Source organism: Bombyx mandarina, chromosome 03 (assembly GCF_030267445.1).
Source record: "Bombyx mandarina strain Sakado chromosome 03, ASM3026744v2".
Classification (NCBI taxonomy): domain Eukaryota; kingdom Metazoa; phylum Arthropoda; class Insecta; order Lepidoptera; family Bombycidae; genus Bombyx; species Bombyx mandarina.
Window position 1 is genome coordinate 10413122 of NC_143210.1, and position 13340 is coordinate 10426461.

Genomic DNA, 13340 nt, shown 5'->3' on the forward strand with positions numbered 1-13340 from the left:
CGATCGCAGACGGTCGAAGTTGACCGCGGTGACGAAGTCACGCACGAGCGCGAAGTCGTTGGCGGCAGAGGGTTGCGGGGGACGGAACGCGGGCGCGGGGCGAGGTGCGAGCAGGGGCTGGGGCGCGGGGCGTGTCACGAGCGGGGGCGGGGGTGCGGTTTCCGTTCCCGCCTTCGTATACGGCAGCGGTTTTTTCCACGCCGACACCGTGGGAACTGCAGCCGGCACGAAGGCGGGTTTCGGCACTGAAGGCGCCGAAGTCTTTGGGCCGACGGTTCGGGGGGCTGGGTGGGTCGGACGTTTTCGCGGAGCCCTAGGACATCCACGGTAGTTCGCGGGGTGCCCTTGCTTAAGGCATAGGACACAGCTTGGAGGTTCGGTCGCGGTTTCCCTAACACGCGAGCAATCTAGTGTGGCGTGGTCGCCGAGGCACTTTACGCAGCGGGGGCGCGCGTGGCAATTACGAGCCGAGTGGCCGTAAAGCTGACATCGGTAGCACTGCCCGGGAGTGCCACGCTTATGGGGGGCTTCGATCGAGATCCCGGATAGGCCGCAAATTGTCGTGAGACATGCGATCTTCTTTTTGGCCTCCGGGGTGGGTTCTAACGCCACGAGTATCATATTATAGGGCTGTTTGCCCCGCCCGCTGTGCATCCGGTGCACACTAACTATCGGGAGGGCCTGAGCGGTCAGATCCTCCTTAACATAGTCTATGTCCAACTCCTTGGGGACTCCGCGTACTACTACGCGGAGCTCGCGGTCCTCCTGAAGAGCATAGGTGTGGAAACCTATGTTCTCCTTTCGGAGGTATGCTGAGAGGGCCCTATGGTCGCCCGGCGTTGCGACCTTAATCTGAATCCCATGCGCGACGTTACGCGCATGGGTGTAATTAATTTTATTTGCCTGAAGGGCCTGGGACACGCGATTCCACGCTGTCTTCTCTTGAAGTATCAGCGGGGGCGGGGCAGCTACTTTGGGAGCGGGCGCGGGCTTGGGACGCGGCGGCGGGGTTACGCGGCGAGCGGAGTCCGACTCCGGTGTCACGACTACCTGCGGGCGGGAGGCGGTCGCGGATTTAGTTTGCTTCGTCGTGGAGCTCCGGGACTCCACGGCGCGAGTACGCTTTTTTCCGCGCGTTACGGTTTGGAACCCATCCGAAGTTCCAGGCTGAGGGCTTGACGCGGATTCGAAATCCATCTCCGATTCGGTATCGGAGCCTGAACTCGAAACGATCGAGGTCGCGACGGATGAAGCGCGCGATGACGTAAACGACGCGGGCGCGGGGGTGGGGGTAGCGTTAGGCGCTACGTGAGCCGCATCGTGGGAACGTGCGCTCGAACTTGACGCGGCGGCGGGGGGCGCGCGGCGTGCCTCCGAGGCACGTTTGAGATACGCGGCGACGGACGCGGGGGGGGAGGGATTGCCACGGGCGGCCCTAAACTCTAGGTACTCGGCCCTAATTGACGGGTACCTATCCCGGAGGAACCCGACAATATCACTAACGTCTTCTTTCTCCATTCTTCGGTCTTCTTGCCCGGGGGGGGCGGCCCCGGGACTTTTGTTGAACTCGCCGAAAGGCGAGGCCCCGGATAGGATTTGTAACCCCCCTGTGCTGCAGGACAGCAAGGAGCAGGGGGGGGGAATGCCTATGCCGTGAAAACGGCAATCGGCGGGGAAAAGGAAAGGAACCCGCTCGGGCTGTATAGTGCTACAGCAGGCAGAATCGCGAGCGGGGGTCTAGTCTTGAAAAAGACTGTTGTTTTTGGGAAGGGTTAGGAAATCGCTAGCCTGTGAGTGCCACAGGAAGCTGAACGTAGCGATTGGTTTTGCCTTGAAAAAGGCAGTTGGTAAGGGTGGGTTCGCGGTTACAAAACTTTAGCGCACAAAAATGGACCTCGATACGCAGATCGCAAGCGACCAACGGATCGGCACGTCCGCACTACTGAATTGTACGCACGATGTATTCACGGTCACTACACTGTCGAGCACAACTGTGAGTTCAGAGACGCAGCTCGCAAGCGGGCCACGGATCGGAAAGCACGTCCGCGCACGACCGAGTCGTGAGCGAGAATGCCATTCAGAGGCATTGAGACTTTGACGAGAAATCGCAACTTGGGTAACTTTGATAGTTCAATTCTTGCAGTGTCCTCTCCGCAGAGAAGCGCACAAACACCCGAACTGATGACCAAGACCACTCTGCCGAAAGTGTAAACGGCTGAGAAATTCAGATCTCGCTACTGACCTAATTATATATTGCATTATTTCAATACTTTGCGTTTATTTTACACAATGTTGATTTTAAATGAGTTCTATCACATCCATATTTCTTTTCCAATATAGAACATCCTACACATAAAACTGAAGCGGCCGAGAAAAAAAATTTGAATAACAAAAGAGAGTAACATGAAAGCTTTTAAAAGGGAAGAATATTAAAAGTGCGCCTAATTATATATTACATTATTTCAATGCTTTGCGTTTATTTTACACAATGTTGATTTTAAATGAGTTCTATCACATCCATATTTCTTTTCCAATATAGAACATCCTACACATAAAACTGAAGCGGCTGAGAAAAAAAAAAATTTGAATAACAAAAGAGAGTAACATGAAAGCTTTTAAAAGGGAAGAATATTAAAAGTGCGCGATGCCGGCGGAACCCGACGGTCTTGTCATTTTCCGCATGAGGGATCCACAAGAAATCACTTGAATGCCTGTAGTTTAGTACGCGAAGCTATCTCTATTGTTTTTAAGAAAACAAAGTCTTTTGTATGATTCTTAAAACGCAGAAAAAATATGCTGATAAGACTTAAACTCTGCTTAATTTTTGGCGACTTTAGAACTCATTAAAAGCTGGTTCGTTCTAGACGAAGAAACATAGTCAGAATGCAATATAGACAATCTGGTACACTGAAATTCAAAGTGACGAATATTTATTTCACTGTTTCAAATAGTTTTCACAATTGGAGGCTTATACGAGTACGCACATACGACTCTTAGTAAAAAACGGCTCAATATAAAACTCCAAATTTAATAATGGCACGTTTGTCTCCTGAGTTCTCTTTCGATTTCTTTGCTAATGCTTCAAAGGAAGTTGGATAATGTTTTTTCAAGTGATATACACAACTGAGCAAGATCAACTTAGTGTAAAACTCAAATAAAGGCTAAACCGAACGAATTTGGAATATTTGGAAAGTTAAAAAGTGATGAAAAATATTTATAACGCTAAACGCCAAAGTTATTAGTAAAATTTCAATCTTCTTTGTAACGTACAGTGAATTGAACAGGCTATACTACCAACAATAATTATAGAAGTTTGGCAGGTTTGATTTTTAATACGCTTTTATTAGCTTCATACGTATGTTAGTATGTAACGGAATCTTTGAACATGATTTTGACACCCTTCAAAACATCGGATTAACTCGCAAGTTGTCATAATTATTAAGGATCGATAACAATTCAATATTTTAAACAGTTTGATCCGTTACCCTTACTAGGATAATCAGGATTAGCGACTTTTTGTTTTCCTGAGACCCGGAGTGTCTGCGTCAAGACCAAGAAGGGAACCTACCAGACGCGCCGATCACCTATGTCTCGGATAAGTTACCGACTGATACAGATGAAATCTTTGAAAATTAGAAAAGAAAATATTGAAAAAATTGAAATTCAACTAAAAAATGAAAAATAAATGATTTATTATTACAATTATTCCTTCATCGTGGAAATCGTTCAAAAACAAACAATTCCTTGATGCACTTGCTATGGAAAATACGATCATTAAGAAAAATCATGGCTAATTTTTACAGTCACAATGGCTTACTTAGTTTAGTAACATATTATATTTATTAAAATTATATTATATAAAATTAATAAAACTAATGCTATATACTTTAACGAGTGCTCTCGAAAGCTGAAAATAGACCTATAGCCCAATTTTATAACGTGAACAAGAGTTCAGTCTTGGCAACCGTAATTACCCTAATCTCATTTGGATTCTATTCAAATAACTTCAGAGACTGGCTTTTAACCTGATTAGCCCTTTGAATATTTCTCTTGCGCTCTCTTTGATTTCGTATTACGTTTGTAAAACTGGTACGACTTTGTGTTTATTAAAGAACAAACAAAGGTGGCGTTATGCAAAATAAAAAAAAGACTTTGACGTCTTGTGAATCCGCCTGGGTAGGAACCACCACCCTATCTATTTCTGCCGTGAAGCAGTAATGAATTTCGGTTTAAACGGTGGGGTAGCTGTTTTGCTGTAAAAAAACTGAGACTTAGAACTTATGTCTCAAGGTGGTTGGTGGCATTTACGTTGTAGATATTTATGGGTTCCATTAACCACTGAACACCAGGTGGGCCGAGAGCTCGTCCACCTGTTTATGTAATAATAATAAAAAAAACAATATTTAGGGGTCCAATCAAGACGCTGCTAGGTGTATTTTATTATCTTCAACTTAAAACCGGATATAATAACAATAAGTAATATAATAATAATTAAAGCTTTGGCACACAGCTCCATGACTTTGTTCAGATGCTAACACGGAATATTCCTAATATAATTCGAAGCACACCTAAACTCGTTACACGGTAGTTATCCGCGAGGCAATCAACCGGCGGCCGTGCCGTGGCCATTTCACAGGAGAGTTCACGTCGCGTCATAAGCCCTAAGAATGGCATTTAGCTTCAACGATGTACTTTAAGACTTAAAGTGGATGCTATCTTTATTTTCAAACGTGAAGAAAATGCCCATTTGCGCGAAGAAAAAAAACAAATAGGCTTTATATGTATACTATAGGTTATATGTAGTGATGATAAAATTATTTTATGATATTATAGTGCTTTAAAAGACTTAATATTGCTAATGACTCGTGGTTAAATTTGTCCAAGCACTCTCCTCCTTGCGTCGGTTTCCTCATTACTGAGGGTCGTGGTCATGGCCTTGAAACAGTTTGTTTTTATTATAATGCACCGCCATCTGTTCCTATCTGCAGCTGAGTGCAGAGCAAGCACTATTCGTATTAAATTGTTAGACTTCTTAGATTCAAATATAAAAAAACTTTTTGCGCTTATTCCATCTTCCTCCGTCATTCCCTGTCCTTGCCTAAGTTCATCTGTTTCCTGTACAAAGTCATCAGCCCACCTTCTAATATCCAGTTCCCATTTATAGACCAACAGGTTTATCGATCAAAATTCCTTTTCCTCTTTGGTATTTCTCATCGTAGTCACCTTTTTCTGCCTGTTTATCTACCAGTAGCCTCGAGTAGCTATTCTGAATTGATCTTGGTGTGTGGGCGAACACACAGCTCAGCCTGAGAGGGTTTGCCTAAGTGTCTTAGGTCGTCGTGGCCTAAAGGATAAGACGTCCGGTGCATTCGTGTTGAGCGATGCAACGGTGTTCGAATCCCAGGCGGGTACCAATTTTTTTTATGAAATACGTCCTCAACAAATTTTCACCATTGACTTCCACGGTAAAGGAATAACATCGTGTAATAAAAATCAAACCCGCAAAATTATAATTTGCGTAGTTACTGGTGTTAGGACCTCTTGTGAGTCCGCACGAGTAGGTACCACCGCCATTCTTGAGACCTTAGAACTTATATCGCATTTACGTTGTGGATGTCTATGGGCTCCAACTTATTACCAGGTGAACTGTGAGCTCGTCCACCCATCTAAGCAATAAAAAATATATAATAATAATAAAAATGCCGGAATAGTGCTTCGTTGAATCTACCACCGGATCGGAAACCCGCATCACTGAGAAGATCTGCCTAGAAACTCAGTAGATTAATCAAGTCTATACGGAAGTATTAACATTGAAATCCATAATTCATCCTGAAGTGGCGTCATCGAAAGCTACAAGCTTATACGGCGATCCTATCATGGCAATAAGTCTACCGCCGGCTGGTACGGTCTTGCACCGGCATCTTAAACTAAAGCCGTTCGATTTTACGAGGCCACTCATTGATTCTGGTGAAAGGTTTCTGCGTGCGATCAGGAAGGTCACTGACGGGGGAATTTCAATTGTCGTTGTTAAATTGTCTTCTTTTGTGACGCCTCTGCCGATTATCATAATCGTTTATGGGTGATTTTAAATGGTCTTAAATTAGTGTTTTTGTGTGTCTTTCTTTAGTTAGTTATTCAATCGAAAGTATATCGTTGAGTAAATAAAAATTCTTTAAAAAAATATTTGTTGTTTTTAAATTATAAATTACTTTTTTAACAAAATAGGCTGTCCAAATTTTAAAATTCGAACTTCTTAGCACAAAAATTATGTATTCCAAATTTTGAATATCTGTTTCCACGTTAATGTTTGTTATTTGTTACCGTGACTTTGGAAAAGCTACGCGCGTTTGGAAAAGCTAACATAATATTTACTAGGTTCATTGCGTAACATTTATAGACATGTTATATAAACTATTTGTTCGCTCGCCTACGAAACGACGGGAACGTAAAAGAACCTATTACCGCATTTCGCTGTAGGAGGAAACTGTCAATCAACATCGTGGATGATTAGGGCTGAATTATGTTTTTTTTTCATGTACGACGACATAATTACATTTTTGTTATCAATTAATTTTGTTATTTATATTTTCATATCCAAGTAGCTGACCCGGCAGACTTCGTAGTGCCTCAATCGAGAAATAAAAGACCTAAACTTTTGTATAAAATAAACTTAAAACAAACAAAATGAATCCGTCCGACGGAGGACATATCATAGGAAAAACAAAATTGTTATTTTTATTTAACTCCGAGGATTTTAATATTTATCTACCTTTTAAACCTTCTCTGGACTTTGACAAATAATTTAAGACCAAAATTAGCCAAATCGGTCCAGCCGTTCTCGAGTTTTAGCGAGACTAACGAACAGCAATTCATTTTTATGTATATAAATGCAATAAATATGAAAGGTGAAAATATCTAAAACCTATTCCTGTCAACCTATCTATTTTTAGAAAGCACTTAGTACTTTGATATTTAAATGACATTTTAATAAACCATAGACACAGCCGACTGAGTTTCTCGCTAGATCTTCTCAGTGGGTCGCGATTTCAATCCGGTAGTAGATTCTGTGAAGCACTGCTCTCGCTAGGGCTAGTGTTAGCAAATTATCTCAGGCTGAGCCCGTGAGCTCACCTACTGGGCGCAGGTGGGATAGCCTCCTATGCTACCAGCGAATAGGTAGGAAAAACCAAATCGCTTTAACTCTTGTTGTTCTATATTCAAGGCAAAGTTCATAATACTTACAATAATTTTTTTACCGCAAATTTTACATGGCAATTTATGGACAGCCCTGGATTTGGCATCCATTAAGCCTATTTCGGTCTCAAGCATATCAGTAAGTTCGTTATCAGGTAATTTAAGGCATTAATTAATCGGATTCCGCTGGATTGTCGCCGAAATCGCATGATCACTGAGGGGATCTCGGCGGGATGTTTGCTCTGAATTGGCATACTTCGGATTATTGAAGATCTTGTTCGATATTATTATATAACGACACAGCTTTTAAGATCTTAGGTTTTAGATTCATTTTATTTAAGGAACTAAATTATACATATTATATAATTAGTAAAAACATTTTCCATCTATGAATTTGTTCATTTAAAAATCCGTTTTGGAAGTTACTGTTAATTTTTTTATTAATAAACACTGTTTTAAAAACTTATTTTTTCTTGTTTCAGATACGGAGCAATGACACAATTGTCTGAAATTCTCAGAACGAAAATGCTCTAAGAACGTGTGAATAAAATTACTAGGTCTATTAAAAAAAGCAATAATAAAATCAAATTATTAAACGTAGAAACCCCTTAGCAGTGCTACATAATATAAAGGCTTAGTTATATTAGTTTTAATCTATCGAAATCTTCCATTAAGTGTTAGTCGCGTCATAACATTTATTCATTGTAAAATGATTTCAAACGTACAGAACACAAGGCTTAAAATCGCGAGTAGCAGTACTGTCGCCGAGAAAAGTGCATTTTAAAAACGGAAATAAATAATGGTAATGGGAAAATGCCGCAACGAGCGCAATCCTCGTCGAACAGTTTGATGCGACCGTTCGTGGTTCTAGCCCTGCCCGGAATGTATTTGCTTTACAAATATAACCAGTATCGACAGCAGCAGATGGAGACCGCGCGGCGCCGTGTCACCGAGAGGGAGCTTATGCATCTCAATACGAAAATCGTGAGTATTGGCAGATCTTTAATTTAGCGTTTGAAAGGCCCCTTTTTGGTGCCATAGTGCTTGTAACAACACTCTAGAACGGAATCTCAATACGAAAATCGTGAGTAGATCTTAATTTGGCGTTTGAAAGGCCCCTTTTTGGTGCCATAGTGCTTGTAACAACAATCTGGAATGGAATCACAATACGAAAATCGTGAGTAGATCTTTAATTTGGTGTTTGAAAGGCCCCTTTTTCGTGCCATAGTGCTTATAACAACAATCTGGAATGGAATCTCAATACGCAAATCATGAGTAGATCTTTAATTTGGTGTTTCAAAGGGCCCTTTTTGGAGCCATCGTGTTTGTAACAACACCCTGGAATGGAATTTGTTCCAACACATTAGTACCCGATAGTGGTTGGTAAGATCATAAGCATTGGTTATATGGTACAAAAAACAAAGAACTTAACGCTTCCATGAGTCCAAAGGTTGGAAAGGAACGATAGCTTTGCCGGAGGATTTCGCAAGGAGCCAAACGAATGTGGATGGTACTTAGAAGCCCCATATCAGAAATGAGATCTCACACTATCACACTAAAGTTCTGTTCACTACTAAGCTTCTCTCTGCCAGTTTTATCTAATTACAGAAATTGTTTCTGTTAAAATTTTTACATGTTAACATACTTTATAACCGCCAATCTGTGTAATTTTTATTTATTCGTCGAAACCTTGCTTTTGTAGTTACATATGGATTCTATATGTATATAAAAGAATGTACGAAGGTCGAAAATATTAGGTAAAGCGATCAATCTTGGTTGCGAAACCTTACTAACAGTCCCCACGCCTGTTGGGTGAATAAAGTATCAATGCGTCTTACTGATCGCGATATTTTTTTAATTGAGGCCGTCAGCGTAAAAGTTGCCTAAGCTTACCATAGTTAGTATGGAGGCAATTAGGTTTGAATTTTCATGAATTTGAATTTGAGTACGCATAAAAATAATGCTTATAAAGCTATCTGTTATCTATGGGTGCAACTATGAATAGGCCGGTTTTGCATCAAAATTTATAATATTTTAAATAAATTCCAATATACGTCATGTAAGCTTGAATACAAAAAAATGTGGGTTAGGTCACTTTTGCGCTTTTGGCCACAATTAATCTAGCAGACGACTTCGTGCTACTATGAACAATACTATTAACGATTTAAGATACAATGGTTATAAAGTATATTGTTCATGAGTGGATACCATCATCTCGTCTATTTCAGCCACGAATCGGTCGTGCATTCAAATTCGGAACACTAGCAAGTCTAGGTCTCCTCCTGTCCGACTTAGGTTATTAATTTTTTTTTAGTGCTTAGTTGGGGACGAGCTCTCGGTTCACCTGGTGTTAAGTGATAACAGGAGACAATAAACATCAACATTATCATTAAATAAATAAAAATGTAAACAAATAATTAACTTTAACACCAAACACCGTAAGGATATATTAGTGGTAGTTGAATTCCAATACGAGGACCACAATATCCTAGGCTATTAACATTAAATGTCTTCCGACCAGTGGAGTACCAGAAATTAACCAGGGTTAAATCTCAGTACATACCAGTATACGAAAATTTTATGATCACTATATTAAGTATATAATAGTAATTTAAAGATTCCTTAGCGAATTAGAAAGGCGAGATTCACATAATCAGTGGAAAGCACAAAATTCGTACCAGAGGTAGGTGAACTAGGTGTGACTAGGTGTATCTACACGCGATGTCGTGCGCTTTGCTGCTCAGTTCAATGGAACATATTATCATACGTATAGACATCACTATTTGTAACTACATAACGAATTTTACTATTTTATTACTTGAGAGGTTTTTAATGCCCGTAGAACGTAAGTCGCGGAAAAATCTACGAAAATTTATGTCATGTCACAACGGTAAACCGCTATATATAAATAAAAGGGGAATATATTACTAGTCACCAAAATTTATATTTGTCATCAAGCTGTATCAGCTAATAATTAGATCTATCACCACGTATTATTTTCATTCTCAGATAAACAAAAGTGTTCCCACGTATGAGTTATCAAATTAATGTTAATATGTATATGTGCAAAATAAGAGATGGATTACCAACAAAATTGTAGTGCATTAGATGAATATAAACTTCGTTCTTAAAACAATAGTTTTATTACTAACTATACTTGAGACCTTAGAACTTGTATCTCAAGGTGGGTGGCGCATTTACGTTGTGGATGTCTATGGGCTCCAGTAACCACTTAACACCAGGTGGGCTGTGAGCTCGTCCACCCATCTAAGCAATAAAAAAATAAAAATTAGTATATTGATATATAATATATAGGATAATAGGAATTGACTTTATATTGTTTGGTGAAGACTACATTTTGGTGAAAAATCTACTATTTTTCGGGCAAACCCTATTATTTAAGAAATACATAAGTAATTAAATTGGCGATAGCTTAAATGGTACCCTATATAAAATATAATAGTAGCTACTAATTGGCTCACAATTCAAATTTCAAAACCTAGTCGAATCAACCACTCAAAGTTGTTACCGAGAGGGTGTTAAATAAGAACACTATAGTGATTTAAAGATGCAATAAATCAGAATCTATTCATTCGATCCCGCCGTCTTCTTCAGTACTAGCATGCTCTACTAGATCTAAAGCCTGAAATTTAATAACCATATTACACGAATTTACGCATCACGAAGCCCGGAATCACCTCACGGACGATCGAGAGTCAAGACCGCTCGTAAAGAGGTCTAGTTTATTGCCACTTTAGCCCACTAATGGCCAGTTGAGGTTATCACAAACCATAACCTACGCGCGTCACGCTATTTCGTGTACTCTCATTCAAACAATGCTTCGATTGAGTGTATGTAGACGTATGATTGTGATTAATAGTTTCGATGGTCAATGAAATATACTAATCATAAATAGAATCTCACTTTAAAAGTTTTAATTTAGTAATAAAATAATAATATGGGGTCTTTTTGGCGGGAACGCGAGGAGCGAAGTAGTCTGAATGGTTTTATTTTGTTAATTTAGTGTTTCTTCAGGCTTAAATATGTAATAACGGTAGTTTATTCACTGTTTAGTATCTGCGAAATGGCAATGTGGGTAAATGAAACAAAGCCGCTTGGACATCGCTTCTTGGGATCTCCCAAAAAGTTCTCAATAAATAACCACTATTTTTCTAGACTACAGACGCTAAATTTCATCCTATATAATTAAATTTCATCCTAATTGATTAATGTCTCAAATTAATCAACCTCATTTCATTACGTTCCATATATATTTTTTATAAAAGAGAACATACAAAATATTAGGCCGTATGGTGTGATTGATACCTTCGACTTTTCAGTTATAAAAATGAAGTACTACCTACAAATAATATAGATGACGTTTGATGACGTTTATCAAATTTTGACTGCAAAGACTAATGTTGAAACACTGAAGTATATCATAAAGGTCTACGTGTTGAAAGGATGCCACCAAAAGACCGCTTAGACAATACAGATAAAGCCCTTTGTTACGCCATTTCCTGACGCACCGAATAACGAATCAAGTGATTACGAGTATAGAAATAGTTCGCGAAGGGTTCGAGTCGTAGGTAAAATAGAAAGTTCACCGTGCACCGTTCAAGGTTTATGTTAATTATGTCTAGAAACAGCTGAACAATCCAATGAAATGAACCTTATAACAGTATTTTTCTAATGGGCTGATTTAATGGGTAAATAGACATTACAGTGTGAATACCGCCACCACCTTGAGGCATGAGATCGATGTCTCAGTAGTATTGTACAAAAACCATAAATAAATTCGAACGTAACTCTGCTTTGAGGCCAAGGAAGCAGGATGGTGGTGGTGTATTTACAAAACAAAATGTAAGAAAAAAATCAGTAGTCACAAAATATATAAGTTGAGACATGGTTGCGAGTTAAAGTATTACGGGGTACGACAAGAATGCATCTTATCGCTACTACTATTCAATGCTTATAGTACATTATGCTTATTATCTTGGAAGAATGGCACAAGGACATATCAGTTGAGGGACGAGTGATAAATAACATGAGATATCCTGATGATACTACCCTTCTCGCACAGACCAAAGAAGACATGGAAAATGTACTGGCGCATCTAGAAACTACCAACCTTAAGTTCTGACTTGCTATTGACCAAGATGATGATTGTAGACCAGGCTGAATGAAATAGAATCAATGTAAACTACACTACATAGCTGATTGCGAAGTCGTACACATCTACATATCTCTCGGTTCTACTATCTCAACTTCAAGCACTGGAGGATGTGGAGACGAGATCAGATGACTGTGCGCCTTTAGCAGGTCGTCAGTGGAATGGGTGGGAACTATTTGTAGATTATGAGGATTACCAAGAAGACTAAGGTCAGATTGATGAAATGCCTTGTGTTTATAATATTTCTTTATGGAGTCGAAATCTGGTCTCCGCGACCGCAGGATCATCGTAAAATCGATGCACTAATATGACGATGCGCTATAATGCTAAAAATGCCTCCTAAAGATCCCATGTACGGCATTCCGCACCATTCAAAGAATTCGGTATTAAGGATCGACTTTCGTCATATGCACAATTACGGGATATAAAGTTTTTTGGTCACATCTCCAGAAAAGGGGACTAAATGGAAAACTAGTGATTCAAGGCCAGATCACCGGCCCACTGGACTAGCCTAATAAAGAAAGCTACTGAGTCATTCATGGCCCAGTGTATTCGAAACGCTTCAAGCCGCCAGATGTGAAAGCGCATCTCCAGGAGGGAAATTCTCGAAACCATTGGGGACTTATCCGATAGCTTCGTTTAGAGCATCTGCACAATTACAACCACAGATTGGTTGTAATTGTCAAGAGTGTCCGACTAAGAAGAAGTTAATGTATTGTATTATGAAAATTTCATTGAATTTCGCGAATCGTAGATATAATTATAATTACTTTTACGGTTTAAATTTATTATTTTCGGCGTTTCAAATACTGTATAGTTTTCGTAGTCTCCAAGTACGAGTACATTAAGATGTTATTCGTCGACATTTGAATTTAATCTTAAACATTTTTTTTTCCTTTTTACCATATATTTACAAGAAGCACTAAACAGCAAAAATTAGAAAAAAAACCTGACCTAAAAAGCTGCCACAAAA

The 13340-nt window shown here is 39.8% G+C and overlaps 1 protein-coding gene across 1 annotated transcript in view; it reads left to right on the forward strand.

Moving 5' to 3' along the window:
• The window catches only part of LOC114242429 (uncharacterized), a 91802-nt gene that overhangs the window by 22507 nt on the left and 55955 nt on the right, over nucleotides 1–13340 (forward strand). The window contains exon 2 of the mRNA XM_028173575.2: nucleotides 7677–8178. Coding sequence (XP_028029376.2) covers nucleotides 8008–8178 — 171 coding nt within the window. The 5' untranslated portion in view covers nucleotides 7677–8007. The remainder of the gene's footprint in view (nucleotides 1–7676; nucleotides 8179–13340) is intronic.